This window comes from Hypanus sabinus, chromosome 11, assembly GCF_030144855.1.
Source record: "Hypanus sabinus isolate sHypSab1 chromosome 11, sHypSab1.hap1, whole genome shotgun sequence".
Lineage (NCBI taxonomy): Eukaryota > Metazoa > Chordata > Chondrichthyes > Myliobatiformes > Dasyatidae > Hypanus > Hypanus sabinus.
In genome coordinates this window covers 111,928,298-111,943,207 of record NC_082716.1, presented here as the reverse complement: position 1 = coordinate 111,943,207, position 14,910 = coordinate 111,928,298, and the positions used below count along the sequence as shown (strand labels likewise).

Genomic DNA, 14,910 nt, shown 5'->3' with positions numbered 1-14,910 from the left:
GCTGTTGTGATGTGTCATCACCTTCTACCAATTGCACCGTGAAGTTGGAATGGTCGTGGTCTGGAAGCTCTCTGCCATGGGGAGACCTAACAAGGAAGTAGACAGCATTGCTCTTGGGACCTCAGGAACTCAAACTCATCCACCACATCAAAATGATGATCCTGGGAAAAGTCGACCAATGCTCTAGTACCTGACCTTAGACCAACATCATTAAAAAAACAAAAAGCACGCAATTCACTGCAAGGAGACACGATGCTGGAAATTCAAGCTGGTGGAACGCAGCAGGCCAGGCAGCATTTTGTGTGTGTCACTGCAAGGAGACACGATGCTGGAAATTCAAGCTGGTGGAATGCAGCAGGCCAGGCAGCATTTTGTGTGTGTCACTGCAAGGAGACACGATGCTGGAAATTCAAGCTGGTGGAACGCAGCAGGCCAGGCAGCATTTTGTGTGTGTCACTGCAAGGAGACACGATGCTGGAAATTCAAGCTGGTGGAACGCAGCAGGTCAGGCAGCATTTTGTGTGTGTCACTGCAAGGAGACACGATGCTGGAAATTCAAGCTGGTGGAATGCAGCAGGCCAGGCAGCATTTTGTGTGTGTCACTGCAAGTAGATAAGGCTTTGAAGGAAGAGATTGCGCAGGTACATTTCAGAAGAGAAATAATGAAGGGAGAAAGGAATATGTTAATAGGGTGAGAATTTGGGCAGAAGGGGGTATTATAGGACATAAACGTCAGAACTGAGGGTGAGGGCTTGATCCAAAAACATCGATTAACCATTTCTCACCATAGGTGCTGCCTACCGTCCAGTGCCTTTGTGTTGTTCACAAGGAGAAAGCCCAAACTCTATTCCAGATTTCAGAAACCGACTTGGGGGGGGTCAGTGGAGCTAAGGGACATCTGCATTACCTGTTGTATTATCTCCACTCTGTGGTGTCAGGTACTCAGCCCATGGAACAAAGCAATCAATCTCCCTCCCTCCATTCCCCTCCCTCTCTGCTCATCCTTTCTCTACTCCTCCCCCTCCCCAATCCATCCACCTCTCCCTTACTCCTTCCCTCTCTCCTCTTCCCCAACTCCTTATCCCCCACTCCCCTCCATTGCATTCTCCCTCCCTCTCCCCTCCCATCTCTCCTCAGTCTCTCTTCCCCTCCCCAACCCCCTCCAGCCTCTTTCCTCTATTCCTCTTGCTCTCCTTCTCCCCCTCTCTCCCCTTCCTGCTCCCTCTCTACTCTCTCCCTCCCCCACTCCACCCTCTCACGTCAGTCAACCCCCCTCCCTCCTCCCTCTTCTCCTCTCCCACTCCCTTTCCTCCCCATTCCCAGTTTATCCATTCAGGGTTAAAGCTATGTAATACTCAGGGAATAGACAATAGGTGCAGAAGTAGACCATTCGGCCCCTCGAGTCTGCACCGCCATTCTGAGATCATGACTGATCATTCACTATCAATACCCAGTCCCTGCCTTGTCCCCATATCCCTTGATTCCCCTATCCATCAGATATCTATCCAGCTCCTTCTTGAAAGCATCCAGAGAATTGGCCTCCACCGTCTTCTGAGGCAGTGCATTCTACACCTCCACAACTCTCTGGGAGAAGAAGCTCTTCCTCAACTCTGTTTTAAATAATTGACCTCTTATTCTCAATCCATGCCCTCTGGTACTGGACTCTCCCAACATCTGGAACATATTTCCTGCCTCAATCCTATCTAATTATCTTAAACGTTTCAATCAGATCCCCTCTCAATCTCCTCAATTCCAGCGTGTACAAGCCCAATCTCTCCAATCTCTCTGCGTAAGACAGCCCTGCCATCCCAGGAATCAACCTAGTGAATCTACGCTGCACTTCCTCAATTGCCAGAATGTCCTTCCTTAAACCTGGAGACCAAAACTGTACACAATATTCCAGGTGTGGTCTCACCAGGGCCCTGTACAAATGCAAAAGGACATCCTTGCTCTTGTACTCAATTCCCCTTGTAATAAAGGCCAACATTCCATTTGCCCTCTTCACTGACTGTTGCACTTGCTCATTCACCTTCATTGACTGGTGAACTAGGACTCCTAGGTCTCTTTGCATTTCTCCCTTACCTAACTCTACACCGTTCAGACAATACTCTGCCCTCTTGTTCCTGCTTCCAAAGGGGGTAACTTCACATTTATTCACATTGAATGACATCTGCCAAGTATCTGCCCACTCACCCAGCCTATCCAAGTCTCCCTGTATTCTCCTAACGTCCTCTTCGCATGTCACACTGCCACCCAGTTTAGTATCGTCAGCAAACTTGCTGATATAGTTTTCAATGCCCTCATCTAACTCGTTGAAAAATAAATAGTAAAGAGCTGTGGTCCCAATACAGAGCCCTGTGGTACCCCACTAGTCACCTCCAGCCAGTCCGAGAAACACCCATTCACTGCTACCCTTTGCTTTCTATCTGCCAACCAGTTTTCTATCCATGTTGAAACCCTGCCCCCAATGCCATGAGCTCTGATTTTACTCACCAATCGAATGCCTTTTGAAAATCTAGGTACACAACATCCACTGGCTTACCCTCGTCTAACATCCTTGTTACATCCTCAAGAAACTCCAACAGATTAGTCAAGCATGATTTGCCCTTGGTAAATCCATGCTGGCTCGGCCTAATCCTATTACTGCCATGCAAAAGGCTGCTAACTCATTCTGCCATGCCCTTACCTGCGATGCCAACCTCTGCAGTTCCTGCTAGACAGAGATCACCGAAGCGGGCCGAATCGAGCTGATACACCTGAGACGATTTGGCATTGGGCATCATTCCACAACCCTCCTGCAAATTTAGGAAATTCAAATGTTAAAGGCATCCTCATCCTCCAGTGCACCGTAGAGCACTTCCAAAATTCAGTTCCACTGCCTTCAATGCAACTGCCGGAGTATATTGCTGCTAACATACACTCAGTGGCCACTTTATTAGGTATATCTCAGAACCTGCTGTAGTCTACTGCTGCTGTAGCCTGTCCACTTCAAGGCTTGACATGTTGTGCGGTCAGAGATGCTCTTTGGCACATGACTGATATAATGCATGGCTATTTGAATTAATGTCACCTTCTTGTCAGCTCAAACCATCCTGGCCATTCTCATTAACAAGGTGTTTTTGCCCAAGGAACTGCCACACATTTGCTGTTTTTTTGCTTTTCGCACCATTCTCTGCAAACTCTGGAGACTGTTGTGCAGAAAAATCCCAGGAGATCAGCAGTTTCTGAGATACTCAAACCACCCCATCTGGCACCAACAATCATTCCAGTCAAAGCCACTTAGATCATACTCCCTCTGCATTCTGATGTTTGGTCTGAATAACAACTGAATTCTTGATGATGTCTGCATGCTTTTGTGCACTGAGTTGCTGTCACATTATTGGCTGATGAGATATTTGCATTAATGAGCAGCTGTGCAGGTGTAACAATAAAGCAGCCACTGAGTCTATTGGCTGTTGAGTACATACGTGAGAGCTCCACATCTCTGGTTTTCTTCCAAGTTAATTAATGAGATCAAAGGTTTATTAATATTAATGTCTGCCAATGAGCTGACAGACAATTAGTGTGCTTGGAGTAGGCGAGAGAGAGCCTGTGTGAGATACCCAAGTTAAGGATGGATTGTAGTTTTTGATGCTCCAGATCAAGGTCTATTTAGAGGTTTTGCTATTGACTGCATGGCGGGGGTGGGGGAATCAGTGATTTTGACAGGGTAAGTGGGGGAAATAAGAGGGTTGATGCTTTTGTTACTGCTTGTGTGTGGGAAGGGGAAGGGGGGCTTTGGGGTTCTGATACTTCTGTCATTCATTGCTTTGTTTTCCCGTTTGAGTAAGAATTTCAGACTGTATACTGTATACATTCTCTGATATCAAATTGAACCAGTAAACCATTGTTTGAGGACCAGCAGAGATGTCAGAAAACTACAGCTATTTCGCTCAACAAAAGTACAGCAGGTAATTTGAGTAGTCTGGCTGTTACAGTCTTGGCAACCCAAGTTCCATGGTGAGTTTCAGGAGCAGACAGCGTGGAGTTTGCACGTTCTCTGTGAGTGCAGGAGTATGCACCGGGTGCTCCAGTTTCCTCTCTCATGGACAAAGTGAAAAAGATCTCACTGCATCCAACAGTAAGCCCTGATGGGCTCTTGATTCTGGGTCAGGAAGTCCTGTCAAAATCTAGGCCACATCTCCAGTACAATACTGAGGTGTTTGGGAAGCGGTTTCAGAGGTAGTTTGTTTTTTAAACAGAGAATGATGGTGCATGGATCCTGCCAGGAATAGTGGTAGATACTTAAGGCAACCTTAGATAGGTACATGGATGGGAGAAAAATGGAGGGCTACGTGGGAGGAGGGTCCTTAAATTGTAATAGCCAATCATGTGTGCCTGAAATAGTCTCTGACAGTCAACCCCAGCTCCTGGTATGTGTGTGGCTTAGCTACTAAGCCCAGAACTGCTTCTGCTGACAGGAGAAGTGGCAAAGGTGGGTTTCTGGTGCCTTAAAACCAGTCACTTTGGGCAGATGGGGCTCATCAGCCATGGTTGGCAGTTCAGGAAAACTTTGATCTCCAACCTCCACTGCCTTGCAGCTACACCCAACTCACGGGGAAGGCTTCAGGAATAAACCTTGAGGAAAAATCTGGAGCTGGAATCCCAAAGGCAGAGCTATGTTGAATTTAACACTGACTGGCAACTTCTACAACGCTGCTGGTACCAAACTGTATCGGTCTCTGCCATTCCTTTGGGTTCATCAGATGTGTGAGAAGGGGAGCTTGCAACATGGGCAACAGCTTGCTCTCCATATTGTGCTGCCCTGGTTTGTGCATCTAGACAGCTAGGAAGCAAGGTCCATGATCATGGTCAGTCGTATGAGAAGGAAATGTTAGATTGGTCATGAAGCAGTTAAAGTTTTGCGACATCATTGTGAGCTAAAAAGCCTGTACTGTGTTGCAATGTTCAACGTTCCAGCACTTGACCAGAGACAAGCATCATTAACAAACAAGCCTGCTGCTGATGCATGACTGTGTCACAGGATTCAGCTCAAACCATGTGTTACGCCTGTGCCCCCCCCCCCCCCCCCCACTTTTTGAGAATCGCAAGATCGCTATTAAGTCAGGTCAGGAGACCCAGGAAATGAGAGAGAGACATTTGGAATGTCCTGGCCCCAGCGATACAAAGCCACGGAACAGGTCATTGTCTCTTGGAGACGGAATTATGCATTGAATACTGTACTTCATGGAAGCCCTCAGGCAACGTGGGCTGGTTGGGGGATGGCATCATTCCACCCTGATTGACATCTGAGACCCCGTGAGTGGGGATAAAAGAGGGTCTGGGGAACAGCCCTTGACACGCACCAGGAGAAACGCTAGAAGTTCCGTGACGGCGTTTAATAGCGATAGCCGGTGGAGGGCTCACGTGTGTCCTTTCCCGTTGCCCCGGGATTGAAGCCTTTAGCTGAGGCGGCTCAGCTAAAGGAGAAATCAGCCCCGATGACTCCCGAAGGATCGACATCATAAAAGGAATGGGCAAGTTTTAATCCGTCTCTCTCTCCAACCAAAAGCTGCAGCTTGAATGAATTAAAGTGACTTTTATATTTCCATCGGACAATACACTATCCCCGAGACAACGCAAGAGCTATTTCTTACTGATTATTATTATACCCACGCTTTTATATTTAGTACTGATGACGTATATTATATGTATGTTTGCATTGATATTATTTTTGTGTATTTTTATCAATAAATACCGTTAAAAATAGTACCATCAGACTTCAACGGACCTCTCTATCTTTGCTGGTAAGTGACCCAGTTACGGGGTTCGTAACAGTAACCATGTCATTAAGTTTGCAGATGAACAGTGGTTGGCCTCATCAACAATGATGAGTTGGAGTACAGAGAGATAATGGAGCGGTTGGTGGACTACTGTGAGAACGACCTCTACGTATGAATGTAGAGAAGACAAAGGAAATAATTGTGACTTCAGGAAAGGCCAGATGACCCACTCCTCCTGTGAATACACGGCTCCTCCGTAGAGAGAGTGAAGTGCACCAAGTTCCTGGGAGTTCACATCACGGATGACCTCACCGGTCCCTCAATATCACAGTAGTGCCATCACCTTCCTAAGGAGAATGAGGCAAGCGAGGCTCTCCCCCAACCCCCCCCCCCCCCCGTCGATTTTAAGTGAATTTTACAGGACCACCCTGACAAGTCGCATCTCCATCTGGTTTGGGAGCAGACAGGAATCGGACTATCCCAACAAAGGACTGTGAGAATGACTGAGTGGATCATAGACATCTGCTGACTATTCATCGGGGACATTTATCAGGAGTGCAGGGCTTTTAGTAACATCAACGGTCCCACTCATCTGTCCTGTGGGAGCATGGCTTATTTTGACTGTCGAAAGTCACCTCCGTCATGATCGGTCAGTCTTAGAAACTGCAGTTGCTTTTCCCATTGCTCAGCTGCCTGGTATCCAGTTTCAGATATCCCAGGAATAAAACAGCACCTGGAAGGGGCTTGCTCTCTCTTCCTTTGTTAAGGCAAGGGGTGCACACAACCATTGGGAAGGTAAACTCTGTGTGCCTTTTTAGCTAAGTATGCTTCTTGAATATTCAGCTTTGTAGTTTTCATCATATGGGGAACACGAATGTTTGGTCAAATTTTTAACCGTTTGTAAATAAATAATTAATATATGTTCTTGCAGTCAGCGGTTTCTGTCTCAGCTGTGAACCTGATTCAACATTACACCATTCCTAGCCAGCACTCGCTTTGACCTTCTACCACCAGGCAACACTTTATCCGAAGCATAAAGTCAGGATGTGAAACACCTTCTTCCCTCAGGCCATTAAGCTTCTGAACTCCCTGCCACATCGAATTTGAAGTGTCACTAATGTTATATACCCACCAGGGTTCATTTTTTCTGTGGACTGTCACTTTAAAACGCCGAAAGAATGAGACTGACTGTTGGATTTCTGCAGACTGCAGAGTTGCTTGGTTACTATGGTGGAGTTATTTAATGGCAATCCAATGTTATGGTTTCTAATGGCTAGTTTTGAATATACAAGGACACAGAGACACACACAGAAAGACACAGGCTCAAAGTCAAGATGATTCTGTCAATGGAAGACACCAGTGAGGCTGTCGCTGGTTTAAATTTTCAGTAGCCCAAAGGGGTGAGTTGAGATCGATAAATTGATAAATGACTCTCACAAGTGCTGCAACTAGAAGAAGTTTGCAGAGAAGAGAGAGGAGAGGAGAGGAGAGGAGGGTTTGAAACAGAAGAAACCTAGTGACAAAGAGATCACTGTTTGGACTCTCTCTCCAAGTAGCCTGGGAGGGTGAGTTTGTTTACATTCAGCTATGAAAGTGTGATTGTCACTTAGTCAATCCACAGGAGTGGGTTCTCTGGTGAGGGGAAACCTTTGTGAATACCACGTGTGTGTTTACTCTTTCTCCGGGTGTGGTAGTTCACTGAAGAAAGGCACCCCTGTGGCAAATCACTGTGGGAGTTATTTCGTATGTCGTGGAACTGGATAAGTGGCTATCACGTTGTGTGCGATTGAGGTAACCTTGTGTAATCTACCGGTGTGTCGACCCTTGCCTGGGTGGTGATCCCCTTTGTGATGAGCTCTTGTTGGTGATAATCCACACGTGGATTCTGTTTGAGTATCCTGTGACCACCACTTTGGGATGTCCCGTAGCTGAATTCGGGTGTGGTACCACCTGTGTTGAAAGGATATTCGTTGAAGATCACTGTCGGTGATACTTCGTGTGTGGAGTGGAACAACTTCGGAGATGAAACCTACTGCTGTTGTTATTTTGTATTGCTGTTGTGGAATCTGTGGAATATCGATGTAATTGCCTTCTCACAACATTCGCCTTTGGATTACAAACATCTCGCATTAATTAACCTGTGCATTTGAACTGAACTTTCTTACACACCATTGTAAGACTGTATCACTTACCACCTTACACACCATCGTACGACTGTATCACTTACCACCTTACACACCATCGTACGACTGTATCACTTACCACCTTACACACCATCGTACGACTGTATCACTTACCACCTTACACACCATCGTACGACTGTATCACTTACCACCTTACACACCATCGTACGACTGTATCACTTACCACCTTACATACCATCGTAAGACTGTATAACTTACACCTTACACACCATCGTACGACTGTATCACTTACCACCTTACACACCATCGTAAGACTGTATCACTTACCACTTTACACACCATCGTAAGACTGTAGCACTTACCACCTTACACACCATCGTACGACTGTATCACTTACCACCTTACATACCATCGTAAGACTGTATCACTTACCACCTTACACACTATCGTAAGACTGTATCACTTACCACCTTACACACCATTGTAAGACTGTAGCACTTACCACCTTACACACCATCGTAAGACTGTAGCACTTACCAGCTTACACACCATCGTAAGACTGTATCACTTACCACCTTACACACCATCGTACGACTGTATCACTTACCACCTTACACACCATCGTAAGACTGTATCACTTACCACCTTACACACTATCGTAAGACTGTATCACTTACCACCTTACACACCATTGTAAGACTGTAGCACTTACCACCTTACACACCATCGTAAGACTGTAGCACTTACCAGCTTACACACCATCGTAAGACTGTATCACTTACCACCTTACACACCATCGTACGACTGTATCACTTACCACCTTACACACCATCGTAAGACTGTATCACTTACCACCTTACACACCATCGTAAGACTGTATCACTTACCACCTTACACACCATCGTAAGACTGTATCACTTACCACCTTACACACCATCGTACGACTGTAGCGCTTACCACCTTACACACCATCGTAAGACTGTATCACTTACCACCTTACACACCATCGTAAGACTGTAGCACTTACCACCTTACACACCATCGTACGACTGTATCACTTACCACCTTACACACCATCGTAAGACTATCACTTACCACCTTACACACCATCGTAAGACTATCACTTACCACCTTACACACCATCGTACGACTGTAGCGCTTACCACCTTACACACCATCGTAAGACTGTAGCGCTTACCACCTTACACACCATTGTACGACTGTATCACTTACCACCTTACACACCATCGTAAGACTGTAGCACTTACCACCTTACACACCATCGTAAGACTGTATCACTTACCACCTTACACACCATCGTACGACTGTAGCGTTTACCACCTTACACACCATTGTAAGACTATATCACTTACCACCTTACACACCATCGTAAGACTGTAGCACTTACCACCTTACACACCATCGTACGACTGTATCACTTACCACCTTACACACCATCGTAAGACTGTAGCGCTTACCACCTTACACACCATTGTAAGACTGTATCACTTACCACCTTACACACCATCGTAAGACTGTATCACTTACCACCTTACACACCATCGTAAGACTGTATCACTTACCACCTGAACTTGAATGAGTTTGGGGATTTATATATTTACAACTATTTATGCATAACACCGTTAACTCTTGATTTACCTGGTTTAGATTACTATGTGATGTAGTTACTAGTAAAATAGTGTTTTGTTAACAGCAAAACCAGACTCCAGGTGTGTTCTGTTGTTGCTGATACTTTTACAGGGCTGCGTGTAGGTAACACTGAATAATCAGTTTTGTGCCCTACAATATTTAAATTATGCACTTTACCTTGTTTATTTACGCATAACCCATCTGTAGATTTCCTAAGTTACTGTGTGTTTTATGTGTCATCTGTGTACTATTGTGCTTTGCACCCTGGTCTGGAAAAATATCTCATTTGACGGTGAAGTGACAATAAACTTGATTTGACTTGAAGTAGATAAGGCTTTGAAGGAGATTACAGAGATACATTTCAGAGGAGAGGCAATGAAGGGAAAAGGGAAAACGCAGAGAGGATGAGATGCAGTCAGGCAGGAGTATGATACAAAAATTAAAATATCAGCACAGAAGACTTGGGCTGGATGGCCTGCTCAGTGCTTTTAATGATGTGCAAATGAACAAATTTCTATACTTACAAACACAGCCCCTTTCAACATATCAGGAACAGATATTGCCTCAAATCCCTGAAAAAAAAGTTATGGGAAAAGTATTAAATCTGTCAGTACAATATTCAGTCCAAGTTACCCACGCTGACCAGTGGGCTCCATCATGTTACAGCAGTTAGTATAACACTTTACAGTGCCAGTGGTAATACTGGGGTTCAATTCCCACTGCCTCCTGTAAGGAGTTTGTACATTCTCCCCCTGACCACGTGGTATTCTCTAGGTGCTCCGGTTTCCTCCTACATCCTGGATCAGGGTTAGTAAGCTGTGAGCACCCTGAAGCATGGTTTCACTTGCCCAGCCTAATCCACTCTAATTTGATTTGGCACATTTTACTGTATGCTTTGACGTACACGTGACAAAGCTAATCTTTTAAATTTTTCTTTAACACTGTCACTGAATACTTGGCCCAGAGCCTTCATTCATTCCGGCCTTACAAGATTCAGCTAAACCAGGCCATCTCATTTCATTGACACTTCATCCCCTCTATGTCCAAGCAATTCAAGTATTCATCTAGACTGGGGGTTCCCAAGCTGGGGTCCAAGGACCCCTCCGTTAACATGGCATAAAAAAGCTTCTGAACCCCTGATCTAGGCATTACTTAAATACTGTCAGCCACCAGCCTCAACCACGTTCTCAAACCCTCTACTTATGCCCTGGCACGACAGCTTAACACCTTACAGAACCGGCAACCCTGGTTCAATTCCCGCCGCTGCCTGTAAGGCATTTGTATCCCCTCCGGGTACTCCAGTTTCTTCCAAAGACGTACTGGTTGGTAGATTAATTGGTCATTGTAAATTGTCCCGTGATTAGGCCAGGGTAAAGTCGGGGGATTGCTGGGCGGTGTGTCTCGAAGGGCCAGAAGGGCCGATTGTGTGCTGTATCTCAATCAATAAATACAGATTGGGGAAGGGGAAGGAGTTAAAACTGGCAGGTGAGAGGTGAAACCAGATGGGGGGTTAGGGGAAGGAGGGTGGGTGAGGGAGGAGGGCGTGAAGTGAGAAGATAGCAGGGGATATGAAGTGGAAGGAATCTGATAGCAGAGGACAGTGGACCATGAGCGAATGGGAGGTTGGAGGGCCATCAGAGAGAGGTGATGGTTAGATGAGAAGCAGTGTTAAGAACAGGGAATAGAAAAGGAGAGGAGGGGGAAGCGGGGAGAAACTACCTGAGGTTAGAGAAGTTGATGCTCACGCCGTAAGTTGGAGAATTAGCTAGAAAAGAAACCTAATAGAAGAATTACAATTTTATGAAAAATAAACAAAAACTGCTGAAATCTGAAAGAAACTCAGTGTGGGAGGAGAGGAGCTGAGAACAGGTGTGTGGAATAGCACAGACATAGTTGAGTGTGTTGCACAGGGGAAATTATGGTTGAGGAAATAGGAAGGCATTTCAGAAGCTATGTGGATAGTGTTGACTTCAGAGCAGATGGCGCCGAAGAATTTAGGAGAAAGGACTAAATAGAAGAGATTCTGCAGATGTTGGCAGTCTGGATCAACACGCACAAAATGCTGGAGGAACTCAGCTGGTCAGGAAGTATCTATAGAAGGGAGTAAACAGTTGACATTTCAGGCCAAGACCCTTCATCAGTTTATTCTCCTGTATAGATGCTGCCTGACTTTCTGAATCCTTCCACCATTTTGTCCATGTTGCTGGGAGAAAGGACTTTTCTATGCAGGACACCGGATAGAAAGGAATGTGGTCAAGGCAGCTGTGAAGAAGTTGAGAAAGGCAAGAGTCAGAATGGACCACGTGAAAGTATCAGCAGAGTGGAAAATGAAGCAGTTAATGATACCTGTGATGCTCATGCAAGGCGCATCAAACAGCACGAAGAAGGCAGGAAGGAGAGCTCACCCTTTTCAGCAGCTTGCTGGTTGTAAATTGGACCAAAGCCTGCTGCAGTTCACTGCCTGGTCCTCGGAGGTAGTAGGATCGATGGCCAGAGACGTGGGAGAGCCGCCTGCATCAAGATCAAACACAAAGAGTTTAATGTTTAAACTCGAAACCAGCTTCCATTATCCGAGAAGTCATGGTATGATCCAGCTGGTTTTTTTAATATAAACAATGGTTACCAGAGCGGTTTGGAGAGACTGGGTTAGGGGAAAACACCAAAGACCCTAAAATTACACCTTAGATTCTGTCTGAGTACTCTACAATTTGATGGCATGAACATCAATTTCTTCCAGTGAACAAAACTGCCCCCTCCCCTGTTCTCACCAGCCTATCACCTCCCCATGGGTCCCCTCCTCCTTCCTTTTCTCCTATTGTCCACTCCTCAGCCATCAGACTCTTTCCTCTCCAGCCTTTGACCTTTCCCACACACCTGGCTTCACCTATCACCTTCCAGCAATCCTCCTTCCCCTGCCCTCTCCGAAGAAGGGTCTCGGCCAGAAACCTCAACTGTGTACCCTTTTCCATAGATGTTGCTCGACCTGCTGAGTTCCTACAGCATCTTGGGTGTGTTACCTTAAAATTACAGCTGGGATGCTTAAGAAAGAAGCCACAAACATCAAGTTCTCTGCCCAACAGATGGTGGGATCAATGGAAAATTTTACAACCACCATTATTTTTATAAAAACACAGATGATGCTGGAATCAGAAAATAATTATTGGAGTGGGGATATGTCTCTACCAAAGGAGGTGTAAGGCGCTCCTGCCCTCTGCCAGCCTGCAGGTCACCTTTAGGCAAGGTGTAGCACCTGCTTAGCCTCACCCACCACCCTGATCAGGGTCACATGAAGCCATGGGAGCAGATGGTGGATGGTTGTATGAGCAGCTGATGCAAATCACAAATCTTGGTTATGTGACCACTGACGCCAGGCAGACAATCTCTTTAAGAGTATTGATAACAGCTGGGGTCACCGTGCAAAGTGCAAAAGACACTGCCCAGAAGAAGGCAATGGCAAACCATTTCTGCAGAAAAATCTGCCAAGAACAATCATGGTCATGGAAAGACCATGATCGGCCACATCATAAGACACAGCCCATAATGAACGAACGGATTCAACATGTCAGCTAGCATCTGTGGAGAGAGGAAGAGGGTTGATGTTTTGTCAAAGCTATTAAAGCTTTCTCTGGACAGGGTTTAAGAGGATATGGAATGTGAATGATGAATGGAGTCCAACGTCAACATAATTAGTCATAGAAAAGTACAGCACATAAACATGCCCTTTGGCCCATCTAGTCTCTTCTGAACCATTTAATCTACCTACTCCCATCAACCTGCACCCGGACCATAGCCCTCCATACTCCTACCATCCATGTACCTATCCTAACTTCTCTTAAACATTGAAATCGAGCTTGCATGCACCACTAGAACGGAGAATTGGCTTGTGTGAGAGAATGCTTTTTTTCTACAACTTCTTTCAAACAAGAAATATTTCCATTGCAAAAAATATACAAGGTTTTCCGATATTTGGTGTCTATGCTGTACTGCAACAAGTCCCAGAAACCCTAGAGCTGACACAGATTGACCAACAGAAAAGTCAAAAGTTCATCTAATATTCATCAACCCTGTCCTGTCCATATCTAGACCAGAATGGCCAAGTACTAATGTGAAGAACTTCCCGGTCAAAGAGTCCATCAACATTCAGATTCCCTTCCCTGTGAAGAACTTATTACAGGAAACATACTAGCATGAATAGAAGACTGGGTGATTGGCAGGAGGCAAAGAGCAGGAATAAAAGGGGGCCTTTTCTGGTTGGCTGCCGGTAACCACTGGCATTCACAGGGATCGGTGTTGGGACCTGTGCTGTCTTTACGACAGTTATTTAGTTTATAATATTTTCGCTTAGTAATTCATTCAATAGTATTTTCTAGTTAGAATTAGAAGTGTTTAAAGTGTATTCATTGCATGTAAAATATATCGGCATGCGATGACGTCACATCCGGTTTCGCCGCGTCTTGTGGGAAAACACCGGTTTGAAATTAGCGCGAGGGTGGGGGCTTTCCACGAGGCTCACCTGAGCACAAGCAGTTTTGCAGGCATGAGAAATCACAGTGAGAGCAACGCTGTAAGTTAATAGATAATCGATATATTGAACTAAGATGTTAATGCTGATCCTGTTAGAGGTAACGACGGTAGATAATGTTTATGCTTTCCTTAGTTAAAGAGTCGCGGATAGTTTGCATGGAAGTGTATTTAAAGTAGTCAATGGAGCAGGTAAACTCTCCCTGTATACTGCACCTTAGTGTAATGTAGTTATAGTCACCTTTGCAAGTATTTACACTTGAAATGTGATATTAAGGAAGGAACAAATACTGTATCAATCTTGTATTGTTTTATCAACAGTTTTCACCATATGTTAATGTGAAGAGTGAACAGTAAATGGTTAATCTTACTGCGATCTGGTTCTTATTAACTGGTTTATCTCGACGTTAAATTCGGCGTTCGTTACACCCGAAGGAGAACGTTACAGTGAAAAAGCGGCATTATCAGGTGTTTCAAGTGCTGCAATGTCAGCTCAATCCAGCATCAAGTCGACGCCGCCCAGCGACAAGGGCGGTAAACCGACATCAAGTAAGCCCACCCGGGCGTTATCAGGTGTTCCAAGTGCTGCAATGTCAGCTCGATCCGGGATCAAGTCGATGGCGCCCAGCGACAAGGGCAGTAGAACGACATCAAGTAAGTCCACACAGGCAAGAGCCAAGGCAGAAGCCGCCAAGGTGCGACTGCATTACGCCAAACAAGAAGCAGTTTTGAAAATGAAACTGGCCACCAAAGAAGCCGAAAAGGCCGCCAGAGAAGCCGAAACCCAGTTGGAAATGGCAAAAATATCGACAGAGTTGCATGTGCTGCAGCTA

At 45.5% G+C, this 14,910-nt stretch overlaps 1 protein-coding gene across 1 annotated transcript in view; it reads right to left on the bottom strand.

Annotated features, from left to right (window-relative positions):
• Positions 1-14,910, bottom strand: part of sars2 (seryl-tRNA synthetase 2, mitochondrial) — a 109,258-nt gene that overhangs the window by 46,497 nt on the left and 47,851 nt on the right. The window contains exons 7-9 of the mRNA XM_059985144.1: positions 11,962-12,067; positions 10,081-10,128; positions 2,687-2,795 (exon numbers count right to left, since the gene is read on the bottom strand). Coding sequence (XP_059841127.1) covers positions 2,687-2,795; positions 10,081-10,128; positions 11,962-12,067 — 263 coding nt within the window. The remainder of the gene's footprint in view (positions 1-2,686; positions 2,796-10,080; positions 10,129-11,961; positions 12,068-14,910) is intronic.